Source organism: Cygnus olor, chromosome 2 (genome assembly GCF_009769625.2).
Source record: "Cygnus olor isolate bCygOlo1 chromosome 2, bCygOlo1.pri.v2, whole genome shotgun sequence".
Classification (NCBI taxonomy): domain Eukaryota; kingdom Metazoa; phylum Chordata; class Aves; order Anseriformes; family Anatidae; genus Cygnus; species Cygnus olor.
The window spans coordinates 105,268,238-105,282,122 of record NC_049170.1 but is presented as its reverse complement, the minus strand read 5'-3'; the positions used below and the strand labels follow the sequence as shown (position 1 = coordinate 105,282,122).

The 13,885-nt window shown below is 38.9% G+C and overlaps 1 protein-coding gene across 1 annotated transcript in view; it reads right to left on the bottom strand.

The window, feature by feature from the left end:
• The window catches only part of SPIRE1 (spire type actin nucleation factor 1), a 129,719-nt gene that overhangs the window by 44,807 nt on the left and 71,027 nt on the right, over positions 1-13,885 (bottom strand). The window contains exon 4 of the mRNA XM_040549962.1: positions 2,652-2,777. Within this exon, the coding sequence (XP_040405896.1) occupies positions 2,652-2,777 (126 nt within the window). The remainder of the gene's footprint in view (positions 1-2,651; positions 2,778-13,885) is intronic.

Genomic DNA, 13,885 nt, shown 5'->3' with positions numbered 1-13,885 from the left:
AGTTCACAGTTTTTAAAATAAACTATTAGTTTAAAACTCCTGGTACCCTTAGTGTCACAGACACAATATTACATGGTATAAGTTTGTGGTTTTAATTGGAGCTGATATATATAGCTTGTTTTTTCCCTAATTCTCTGACATTGCAATCACCATGAATCGATGACAATAAAATATCCTTACTAAAGTATTAAGTTTTTCTCTCCTTTATACCCATACTCATATGACAATACAAAAGGAAAAGAAAAAGGATTTTATTAACTTGAATTTTATTTAACTGTATTCCTCATTAATTAAGACTCTTCTGTGTATTTGAAAAAGCAAAACGTACATAATACCAGTTTTCACTGACGCAAACCTAGCACGATGACATGATTCCTACTTGCCTCGAGTATAAACTATAGAGGTATATTTAAAATGGAATAACAAGATTTACAGCATTCCATCCTGTATTTGCTTCACACCTTTTTTTTTCCTTTTTATACTACATTATTTTCAAGAATCACATTGTTTCTGAATCTATAGTTGGATAAAAGCTATAAGCAAGGATCAAGAATATCATAAAAACTATTTATATTCCAGAAGCTGCTTGTAAGATAATTTTCTTGGTCACTTCTTGTATGCCTGCTAGGGGACTGATCCGGGGTAAAATGAAATCAAGTGATCAAAATTCTGGCTTTGGATAAGTGCAGTGATAAAAGTCTCATTGATTTCAGTAAGGCCAGAATTTCATCTACAAGGATTACTTCCTTTGACCTAAATGTGCTCTGAAACAATCCCTAATAGCCTTTGAGAGGCAAATGGTTCCTTTCATTTGAGATTAACTCACAGTATGCTCTATGGTGTTGTCAAATGTTGGGTTTTCATTCCCAATTACAAGATGATAAATAATCTGCAAATTCTAAAACACCCCTGTAATTATTTTAATAAATTGAAAAAAAATGTTTTAAATAATCACAATATGCAATATTTTACTTCAACATTGACAGCACTGACACCTTATTCCTGCTTACTGCAGTCAAAATGTTTACGAACTACTGGAAACATACCTCCTCTCTAAGCAGAAACAAGAACTCCAAAGGGCCTCAGCACGGACCTTGCACTAGCTGCTAGTTGAAGTGTTTATAGCACAGATCCTTCAATTATCCAGTGGTCAGAACACCAAGGAGCAGTCAAATGCCAAGATGTGAAATTAATGATGTCAAGGTTTTAGCACCGAGACGCTGCATTCTGTCAGCTCTCTGCATCAGCTGCACTGTAATGCGGACGCTTCAGAGAACAAGTGGCTCTTCAGCCACGCTGACACTGTCAAAATTATCTGTGTATGATACCACTTCAGTTTAGAAATTGCTTTCAGTTTGAGTAGGGCTGGAGGAAAAATGGAAGTGAAGCTTGACCCCAGGCAACAGAAAACCATCTATGAAGGATTCTCCCCCTTGGACAGATGTGTCTCAACCAGGCCCCTGAACAGGAGGAAAGACAGCACCAGTCTCTTGTGCCTCCGACTGGTTTGCATCTTTCACTAGTGTGGCAGCAGAGCTCTCTTGTGCTGCTCCAAAGCACACCTGACCCAATGATGAGCTGATTCAGCTCACGAACTTGACAAGGAAGCCTTCATTATTATTTTTAATTTATCATTTATTTTCTGTGCTTGTTTTCTAGAATCAGAGGAAGCAAAGCAGTGGGAGCACGTATGCATGGGTGGAACAGCTCTGCCTCTTTCAGTAGCAAAATTGTTACATCAGCCTGTAAAATCTTTCAAAAGGCACTTTGGACCTTAGAGAAGCAAATTAAATCCTTCAGGTTTTTATTAAAAAGGAAAATCATGAAAGTGCTGTTATTTGACTGGCTGACTTTGATGAAGAAATCATCCTTGAGAACTATCGTTCCCTTCCTGCCCTTCCTCTCACCCACTGGTTTTCCAGTGTAACCAACACCCACACTGTGTTAATACAATTGTTTATGGAGCTACTCTGCAGACCAGATCACTGAAACTATCTTCATTAAAACTAATCCACCCACCCTCAAAGTTATTCTTCAGCCAGATCGTTTAATTGAAGTGGTTCACAGGATGGCCTTTCAGTCAACAGGAACAACCAAGCAGGCAGTGAACATAGACATCATGACCTACAGGTGGAATTGTTTATGTATTTATTTATTTTAAGCTGGCTCTGCTGTGAAGCCTGTGTGACCGACAAACAAGCTAATCATACATCAAAGGTAAGGAAAGCTGCTGAGTGAGGACAAATTACGAGCAAGGAGAATCTCAGATAATTCTCAGCCAAAGACAAGGCATGAGGACGAGCTGAGGAAGGACAGGGAAAGCTCTGATACTTAACAACACCACAGAAGTTTTCAGACTCAAATACATTGCTTGCATGCATGCACGTTGGAATGGAATAGTACTGCATAACAACCCAAGAAATTTTTCTGTTTTCCTTCCAAATAGTCTAGTCACAATTAATAACTATTTCTGAGACATCTGTAAATGGTTACAGGCCAAATGAGAAAACAAAATACAAACAACACAGCTGTAGAACTACTCTCCCTGAACACTACAAATAATTTCCACAAGCATCTGACATCCACTGCTGGCTGGGTACAGAGGTGATTCTGTAAGCCTAAATCACATTATAACAGATTCAAAAACTTACCTCTTTTGCACTTTTAATTTTGGCCAAGAAAGTGTACAGCTCCATTGTTTCAGCAAACAGAGCCCGACATACTGCTTGATAGTGGTTTGCTGCCTCTGATCGGGTTGGCAGGTGGGCAGCACACAGCTAGAGAGAAAAATAAACAGCAATTACAAACAATGCCTCATTGCTTTAATTATTGCTACAGAGCATGAGATAACATGAACGAGAACACAATGGGATATTTAGGGCACAAAAATCCATGAAAAACATTTAAGCTTAGGTGGAAACTGGGGTGCATTTTCTAGTTTTTCTGCTCCCATTTATTTTATATTCATGAGTTTCATGAAGAGGACTATAATAGAATAGATCAGCACTGATGCTGGTAGATGTAATCTTTTGCTTACAACATCCCCTAAGTCCTATCCATCACCTGTAAGTATTCTTCACAGAAATCTGCTGGAAACAGACAGAACAACAAAATAATGTCTATAATTAATTTGCTAAAGTCTTAATACCAAAAAATTCCCAATACCAAAACTAAAATACCCGTGTCATATATGGTACTGGTCTCTATACTAAAATAAAATAAAATCTTAAACAAGGCTTTAAAATTTGCCTTGTTACGGTGGTTTCATAACAGCTAGAGCTAAAACAATGATCAAGCCAGAACCTGAGGAAATAGGTGGCTACACTGAGAAGATCTCCAGAAGTAAGGCTTGAAACAAAAGCCTCTTTAGGAGAAGAGCCCTTAATTAGCCTAGTGGCATATTTCTCTAAATCTCTCCTGCATTACCGCGAACATTGTGGTCACAAAGGGCGCAGTACCAGTAAAGCTCAGGCTGCATTTTCATGTTATTTTTGATCTGATTTAAATCCATGCTGACACTACAAGGCATGATCCTGAGGCCTCTGGCCACAGGCTCCCACTGATGCCCTTATGCTGGCACCTGAGTTTGTGCCCTAACTTGGAGGGGACTCCTCACTCAGACAAAAATTAACACAGTGAAGGAGGCAGGGCAGGGGAGAATTATTCTTCATGGCTTGGACGCATGTGCAGTAGCGCAGGCAAAAAGGAGCAACGGGAACACCCTGCCAAAACAGGGAGTGAGAGGGGAAGGGAGGATGGGCTGAACAATTTCTTTGGATTGCAGTCACACTTAGATTGGCTTAATCTCGCTGACAAATTGCTTTCTAAGGCCGCAACCTCTTTGTTATTTTTGATTTCTTCCAATTAGTGTAACAATACAGAGTCCGACGGTCAGATTTGATCAACTCGATAAAATTTCACAAGCACCATCTGGACTCCTGCAATATCCTGCTCTGATTGTTGTAACCACATGTGTGTATGTATATTTAAATCCTTTTAGCCCTAAAAAAAGGATATACATATACATATATACGGAAAGTGTACATATATATTTTTTTTCCTTCTTTCCCATATACTTTCCTTATATCTAAGGAAAGTAAGGCGGACATTCAAAAGCTACCCTCAATTCACTGCTTTCAAATTTTATGCTGCTTTGTGATGACAATCAAAATTTTGTTACACACTTCACATTTATTTCTGTGTAATCAGAGTGGCAAAGCTAACATTTTTTATTTTGTTTTTTTTAGCAAATCTTATCTTCTCCTTTGCAGGTAAAGGGAGAAACAATGAAACAGACGTGTCTCTAATGTGTGCTACAGTGACAACATATACTACAAAGAGAGAAGCTGTTTAGGTATTTCCCTTGACCTAATGAAAAGTCAGAATTATACTTCATTAAAACACATCAAATTCAGAGTATGGTTAATTTGTGTTCCTTTCTCTCAATAACTAATCATGTCCTTACCTGCCTTACTATGTTTAGGGTAAGCTATTTCTAGTTATTAACTACAGCACAGATAAAAAGGATTTCATTCTACAATACACCACTTACAGGAATAATAATAACTATAATAGGATAATAACAATAGCAATTTCAAAAAAGTCCTAAAATGGCACAGGTCTTCATAGGAAAGAATAAAACTTTATTTATTCAGATTGCAGACAGGTTTTTAAGAACGCCTTTTTTCTTTATTTAGAAGCACGTTAATTAGAAACAATTTGCATCAAATATTCAGCAAGTTAATGAAATGCAGCAGTGGCAAGTTCAAGCAGGGGATGGATATAATCATGATTCTATTATTGAACATGAAGTAAAGCAAAAAGTAAAATTAAATGCCTGCTGCAAAAGCCATCAGAAATATAACCACATAAGAAATCAACCATTTGGTTTGTAAACATTCAAATGCAGAGATTAGAAGAGGCCCAGTAGCTCCTACTAACTTTCATGTTGTGAAAAATCAGTATCTGAGTGATCTTAGGTCATGTGAAGACGCACTACATAAAAAACACAACACCCTTGTGGTAACATTAAATGACTTAGCACAATTTTTTGGATAGCGGAAGGTGAGCCTGAAGAAAAAGGAAAATGCAAATAAGCCAGACTGATTTTTCTTCACTGGGATCTATTACACTTGAATGTTGTTCAGAAATAAAAATGTAGGCAGTCAAGGCACACCAAGTGTGAAACGTGACATTTCTAGCCTAAGTTTAGCATATTTATACCCTTGTGCTTTTTTTAATCCCATCTTTAATTTGATGGTAGTAGTGTCTGAAAAGCTACGTTTCCGAAATGCACCACAGAAGTCAGCCAGAATGTTTTAATATCTGAGTTAGGAAAGCACAGCCACCTAAGGAGCTCCTTCTCCCCTTACCATGTCATAGCAGTCGTGGTGCAGGACTGCAGGTCTCCAGTCTTTTCCAGCCATTCAACGCTCGTCAAGGAAGGGAAGCCTCTGTACCCTGCTTATTCTGACACTTGCCTTTTCATCCCTCATGATACAACCTAAAACTATCCTACGGGGAACGAACGTGACCAGCGCCCAGAGCTTAACACAAGGGCTGCTTGTTCTGCTTCCAAGAAGTCTCACACAGTATGGGTGAAATCAAATGACGATTTTGCAAACTGGTGGAATATCAAAAATATTATCAACTCCTGAAATGGGTCGGTCCGTAGTATTTCCATTTGTAATCACTGTGAAGAACTGGGATTTTTTTCTTCTTTTTTTTTTTTCCTTAACTAAGCCTATCCAAAAACCAGCTTGACCCAAAGTATTCAATCTTTGCTTAGATCACTAAGAAGATTAGAGACTGTTTCCATCCACATTCAGGGTTCACAGAAAAAAGGCATTATGTAAATACCGGAGCCTTGCCAGCTCCTCTGTCCAAATTCACCCTCAATTGACTAGGAAACAGAGCACATCAAGCCAAACCAGCGTTAACAGAAATCACAATTTAACCATCAGAAGAGATCAAACAGCATTTCTTGGATGCATTTCAATATTAGGGACTACACAAATTTACAATGAATTCTCACAGCAGACTCATCCGCTAAAATCCAGATAGGTTTCGCAAAACCTTCTGTTTGGCTAAATACATACTGCAAACTTTACCAAAACACCTGGCTTGTTGGAATTCAGATTTCAAAAGACAAACAGTGTTTCCACTTGCAATCATCTTGGGCAGAGCGCCTGAATGAATGCGCCACAGAGAATAAAAGGATCTCTTTTTTTTCCCATGGGACACAAAGGCAAGCTATTGATATTATGCAAAACGCACTACCAGGCTGCAAATGCCAGGCTTGTTAAGTGATTTTAAAGCCCTGGAGTATTAACATAGGACTTAAAATACGTACTTCTTCCTTAGCCAACTAGGAGAAAGGACTTGTAACCAACAGATCACTGAACATGCAACTGGACTGGGCATCAGCCTCATCCTCTGCAGCACAGCGTTGCAACAGGCTCCGAGAATAAAACTCAGCTTGAGATGTCCTCCCAAGTCAAAGTTACTTTCAGAAAGATTTTCTCTCTGTGCAGATGAACCAGACCTCGTGATTATTTGGGGGTAGGGATTTGTTTTGTTTAAAATATATATATATATAATTTTATTCCTATGAATGTGAACTTCAAGGAGCCACCTGCCTGGCATTGAAAAGCAGACAATCTTGCTTGAAACAACACCTGCGTATTTGTAAAAGTCAACCTAGCACTTGCTTAGCTTTATTATCCAGAATAAAGTTAAAGGGATGGACTGTTCAGAGCACCTAGATGTGGTTTGACAGGAGTCTGGAAGATGGTCCTGCCCGCTACAACCACACTCGTGCTTTGTACAAGGGACTTCTGCTCAGTGCAAGTTTTGAGGCAGGTTTCACAAGACCCGGAGCCACTCACCTACCTGCTGCTCTCCTGAGCTTTCTGGGCAGAGATTTGCCCCTGGCTCCACGGCTTGTAACTGCAGTGGGCCAAGGATGAGCTGATCCCTGAGGTACTGTGATAAAGGACTTCAGGGGAAGACTAATGAGGTAAGACTGTGATAATACAAAAGGAATGGAAGCAGAGTCAGCTATTAGTCCACAAAATCAATGAACAAATTCACGGAAAGTACAGAAAGTATTCAGAGAAAGTTACTATTCCCGTAAAGCTACCTTCAGAGCCTTTTATAAATTTTACATAGATATTTCAAATGATCAGTCGCAAGTGCAGTGGAATGTCCAATTGCTCAACGTGTGAGTTCCTAATTAATTTCACACACCTCAAGGAAGAGGCAATTTGTGAAAAGTGAGGCAAATAGCTACTGTTTGTGGTGTCAAGCAGACCTACCTCATTATTTAAGTGCTCCCTAGCAATCCGGTAAGGCTTTCCCCTCATGCAGGGATTTGTTGTTTTCATCATGTTTTCCATTGCTTTGAGGTGGACACGAGAAAAGCTGTGTAGTTCTTAACAACTCTATTACACGCGATCAGAAGTCAGTCCTCTCCACAAAATGGCCTAACATATGCATTTTCACCTCAGTGATTTTTCTAATATGAAAAACTAAACGCATCAGCAAAGCTACTGCATTTAACAAAACTCTGAGGATTAAAGGCTTCAAGCAAATTATTTACATATAAACTTAAATGTCAAACAGGAATGGGCTAACAAACATTTGCAAATGCTCTCCTGAATCAAAACTTAGTTCGGTGCGGAAGAAAAAGAGAAAGATTCACGTGGGTAGACTGTGTTTGGGAAGGCTAAAGTACCATTTCATACACTGAAATGTGTATTTATTTTTGAATTTATCTTTGAAAATAGAAAAGCAAAACTTGAGAAGTTCAGCAACACTCGGTATGAAACTGGTGCACAGCAAAGGACTCTCCTCAACTATTTTCTTCTAAAAAGAATATCCATCCTGACATTTCTTACAGGTACCAATTGTCTTCAGAAGCTGAGTGCGATGATTCACTTTAGTACATTTCATAACTGTTTGAAAATAGGCCTAACTACTTCTTCTCGATACGAGACAATTTAAGCAGCGATGACAATCTTGATAAAATTTCAATAAGACAGCAACACAAAACTAACACCTCATTGAGTTGTCTCATTTATAAACTTGAACCTTTTCCAACAACAGAAACAAATTAAAGGTGAGGATGATTTTCATTCTGTTACATTTACATGATGCCATATTTAGGAAAAAAAAAGTCTCACGAATACTGAACACAATTGCTAACACTTCTGACAGCATTTAAAACTTTCACGGGTGTTAAGAAAGGGAAATCGCACTACTGTATACATTACAGACGATTTGTCAGCCTGATCCCATATTTTTCATGCCCAGTGATCCTTATTCTTACTCTTTGTTAGCTTCCTAAGTAACTTGACTTTTTGACCATCAAAATAAAGACTTCAAATGAAGGTCAGCGTATATTTTTGTGAGAAGGTATTTCCACCAGACAATTTGACAACATTAATTTTTACACATCTAACTAATTTTATGTGCTACTGCAGACTTTTTGACAAAGCTGCATTCATGTAAATTCACATTTCTTCTTGAAAGCTATTTAGCTATTATTACACCTCAAATATACCCCCAGCATACAGCTGTGCTAGAATGTGTTATGTGTATTGCTAGCCTGTTTTTTTTTGCAGTGCCTCTGGACTAACAACATCCTGCTTCCCAAAGGAGCTTGTTTCAAAGGAGCCAATTAAGTGAAAAGCAATTCTGCATTCTCTCCCAGTTTCAGAGAAACTGTGCTCCGTTGTTCCTTAGCAGAATAATGGAGGAATTAATAATATAAATATGCAGCAATCTGAATTTGCTAGCTCTTGTTCTTTGACTATTCAGTGGAACATCAATGGGATTATTGGTGAGAAAGGGTGAAATCCTGCAAATGATATTTTTCCCCTTTTTTCTACAGTAAATGTCAACCCCTGCAACATACAGCAAAGCCACTAGTTAGCCTGTCAGCAGCAACCATTTTCTAAAGCTGTCTGCCTCATAACAAGGCAACAGCTCTGTGTACGCTCAGCAGCTCTCATCTGCACCACTCACGCATTTATCTGCCTTTCCTGCAGAGCAGCAGCGTGAAGGATGGGATGGAGGCATCTCGGTAAGAAAGCTCGCTTCAGAAGTGGAGCACAAGCGTAGATGGGGAAACGTGATAAAATCGGATAATTAAAGGAGAAGGGGAGTGTCTGTACATATTACCAGGGTTACCTGTACAGTTGTTTAACTAGCAGCCCATTAAACTGTGGAAACACCCTTTACATTATTAAATAACTTAGACCCGAACAACTGATAGCAAAGAGTTGCAGCCCTGCAATGTGATCTTGTACGGCTGTCAGACATGCTTCTCGGGTCCTCCTTAGGACTGGCAGGTGCCTTCTTACTGGACCTAGTGCTTCTGCTCAGCAGAGAAGAGAAGAGAGTTGGTTTTGTACCCGGATGCTCGGTGTACGTGGCAGAGAATGAGAACAGCATAGACACCCTCCTCTATTTCCCTCTCCCCAGGCCTCCACACGAACACAGAAAGCAGTCAGTGCGTTCAGGGTACTGCCTGAACAAAACAGGGCATCTCTGGAAAAGCAGTGAAGAATAAAAAGAGGGAAAACAAATTATCAAAAGGCAACAAAATAGCTGGGAATGGCTCTTAAATCAGAAACTAAGTCTCACTGATACATATAGAAAAGAAAGGGGAGAATACTGCGGAAAAGGTTGTTTCTACACCAATTCTTCAATAATGCCCATTAATCTCATTATTAAACAGTTCAGATGTTTGCATAATCAGTAAGTACGAGACAGTGTATTAATGTAAAGCAGTTTTATTCATGAGCCACTTAAAAACCAATTAAAATATATCAGCTAAAATAAAAATATGCACTTTCCTGGGCAGCAATTTACAGTTCGTGTACAGAGCTTTAAAACGTATGTGTGTGGGAAGCTTGTTTATTTTTATGTAAAGCACTGAAACTTCTCTTGGTAGGCATAATAATAATTTGCTTTCATGTCTTGTCCTGAAGCATGACTTTTTATTCCTATCCAAAAAAAAATTTCCAGCTGCATAACCAAACAACCTGCATTACTAAACATAACAAGCTTTTAAACTTCACTCCCAATGAATAAATCCAGCAACTTCTAACCAGTCTCATTTTGCTTTCGTTAGATCTCAGCATATGGAAACCTATTCCTTTATGTATGCCATACTCCTTATTTGTAGCACCTTTGTCAGGGAAATCAAGTCTTGAAACTGATGGCACCAGAAAGCCTCCAGAAAAATTCTTCCTCCTCTTCTTCTAAGAAAGTATGCTTAAAATTTTTAGCCATTGAATCTCCATTGCAATTGTCTTATAAAACAAACCAGTTACATAAATGTTAATACTTAAAACATATGCTACTTTAAGATAAATTTGAAGGAAATTATTTAATCCACAATGTATTGTATTTTCATCAGAAATAAAATACTGTATTTCTGAACCAAATACATATCCTTGCTTATTCAAGCAAAATAAGATATCCAATAAGATGGAACTCAAAAGGTGTTATTTTCTCCTCAATTCACCCTATTTCAGGTGGTGGAGAGCTTTTTGTCCAATTCCTCTATGCACACGTTATTCCTGGAAATTGCCTCTAGTATGGTAATTACTAGAAATTGAATTATCCAGCATCAGTGGGTTTGACATACGTCCTATACATAGGTGGGATTAACCACCTGTAGGGGCTGCAGATGGTGTTTATAATGCCCTGACTGCTCAGAGAGGTGAGGGATAGGCAGCTATAAAGCTTTTCTTGGCCTCCACACATTTCTTGCCAGTGGCAGCAGCAGAAGTAGAACCACCACTCTGACAAACATTCAAGGCCTCTTCATATACCCAAAACGACACCAAGTCTACGCTATGGAGACTGCAGTCACTACAGGGGCTGCATCGCAGTAGGTCCCTCACAGCCTGCACACATCCTCTCATCTTTGTGACACTCTGAATTATCATTTCTCTTTTGCTGGATACAAAGCTAACTGAACTGGTCAGGAAGCTTTTCTGATTAAGAAAATAAACAAACTTTGGATCAAAAAAAATATGGAATGGTACGTTATATTTCCATTATATCTCTGCTTTGTGGGATCATTTGCACTTCTATTTGCCAAAAAGCTTGCAATCTCCATATGAAAATCTGTATTGGACAACTGTAGTGAGTTATTACACATCTTGTAGTAATTGGAATTTTTTCCAGAAATCTTAGGTCCTGAACTCATAGGAGTACATATGAAATGTAATGTTCATTATTTCTAATTAAGAGACTGTGGAGATTCTAGGACAAAATAAAGGCTGACCTCTTGCCCCAGTCTTAAAATTTATTAACATTAATTTTATTTTAATATCATGACTCGTTGGGAGGATAGGAATGAGTCTTTCTTTCTAACAAGGCCAAAAAATACGTAACAGAAGATGAGAACCCAAAGATAAAAAGCACGAGATATCCTCTCTTGCTAACAAACTATATTCAGAAGAATTTATTCTTCCCTATTTTTTTTTTTTACTATAAGTGAGCTTCCTTATGTTAAAATATGCCACTTGTAGAAGAAAGCAAAGCCTTGGCCAGTCTCTGATTGCAAAACCAAACAAAATATGTTGTATTTTTAAAGATAATTACTGGCACTTGAAAATGCTAAGCATTATTTTGAAAGGAAATTCCTTTACATTCTCAAAAAAAAAAAAAACAAAAAAAAAAGCACTGGAACAGAAAAAAACATGCTTTTAATTATCTGATGGGTATTCCCAACTCTTATTACATTGCTTTTAAATCAGATAAAATAATTTTGCACTTTAGGTTATTGCAACCACATCACGTAACCCTTACCATTCTTATCCACGAAAGAGTCTTGCGGAAACAAACGTTTGACAGTTAAAGGGATACATCCTTGACAGAGAAGATTTAAGGAAAAACAAAAAACATACATACACACACCACAACCAAGCTACGAGCTAGCCCTTCATCAAAAGCTTATTATATGAAGGGAAAAGGAGAAAATGGAGAGAGGCTAATGACTTTCCTAATTCTCCAGTCAACCACTGCATGAGAGCTTTGTTTTCAAACAGAGCTCTCAAAATAATTAAACCATTTCATGCCAAGTATTCTAAGGACCTGTGCCACAGATAATTATTTACCTGTTCTCAGTTACATATCATGAAAGACGTATCTCTGCAAGGGAGGCAGGAACTCCCAGCTCAGTTTTTCAACTTCAAAGTTAGCTTTAAAACCACTGGCACTTGCAGAGGCGTCTACTACATGTCCGTTGAAACAGATGCCTTTTCATGATATGTTTACCAATGCCTTCCAAAGAAGAAATATAGAAAGGAATTGAATCTCTGGGTGGTAATTAATACTGTAGTGACCTCAATCCATGGATAGTAAGGTTATCAAAGAGGCGATCACTGCAGAGCACTCTCCTGTATTTAGTCAAAAACCAATTGTTTCTCTTAGGTAACTCTTTTTTGTACCGACATTTTTCATGAGAGAGACAGTTTTGAGGGATAAAACTCAGGGCAGTTATTTTGAGAACAAGGAAGAATTAAGAACAAAGCACAAGTAACCAGAAATGTAAATGCAAAAATCTATTTCAAACCTTGCTATCTTAGGCAAGACAAAAGCCTGTTTAACATCAGTTTCATATAGAAGGGCTTGACTGTGATAGATGGAGGGGCAAATCTAAGATGCTGGTAAAATGGCTAAATTGGAGTTTGTTGACAGCTGTAGACTGGATTTAGGATGTGCCGTCATGTCTACAAAGAGCCTAGCGTAAAACTGATGAGTGTGAAAGCTTGCAGCTTGTTTTGCCAGCAAAGATAGCTGAAAACATTATTGTCATGTCAAAAAGCCCCAAATGAAGTGATTCTACAGGACTTCTTACTGGTATCGTTAAGTATACATTAGGGTCCCACAAGAAAGAAGACTTCAAATGTAAACGGAGGGTGGGGGAAAGAAATGGGGGGCTCCAGTTCCCTCAAACTCTGCATGACACCAACAGAGAGCTGCCAAGAAAGCATCTTGCTTGCAGCATCTTTATTAAAAGGCCTCAATGGCTGCCAAATTAACCTCAGAGAAAGGTTATCTTTATCTGTCCAAGCGGTAAAGAAAATTACTAATCACGTTATTGTGGTAGGCACATAAGACAACAGAGATTAGTGGGGGACGGCCTAGTTACCTCACCAGTTACCTCACCTCAGCAGTTTGCTCCCCGCACCCAGGCAGAATTAATATCTGGTGGGAGATTACAGACCTCTCCAGCCTCGTTTTTTACAGCAGAAAGTGTCCTGGAGGCGACAGAAACACCCGTCCTGCTTTAACCGATCGCTCGATCAGTCCAAGCAGGCAGAGGGAGGGGTGCCATGCCCCTCACGGAGGGGAGGCAGCTCCCGTATCCCTCCTTCCTCCTCCGGGCGCTTGTCACAAAAAGTAGACCCAGGGAGGAATCATTAAAAATAATAAATAATTTGGTGTTCAATGGTACGTTATTTGCAGCTGTTTTGCAATTTGCTTGAACTTAAAGGTTCTCCATGACTGACAGACTGCTTAAGCAGTAGGTAGGGCCTCCTCATCCTAAAATGGCAGAACTGGAGGCTAATATAAAACAACCAGGAGCTCTGGCATGAAGATTTCAGCATTTCTCCTGAAGCTGACACCATGCAGCCCGGTGCTTTTGGCAACCGTCAGACGGACTCTTCATTGGAAAATCCATGGCCAATTGCCTTGGCTCTGAATACGAGACACCATTTCCAGGACAACACGTTGCCATCAGCACCCCCTCCTTTGCTCACTAACACATTCAAACGTTAGGAAGACTGACATCACATTCTTAAAAAGAGAACAGTGGTTAATTTCAAAGTAAAGTCGACTATGTGTTGACCTCCAATTA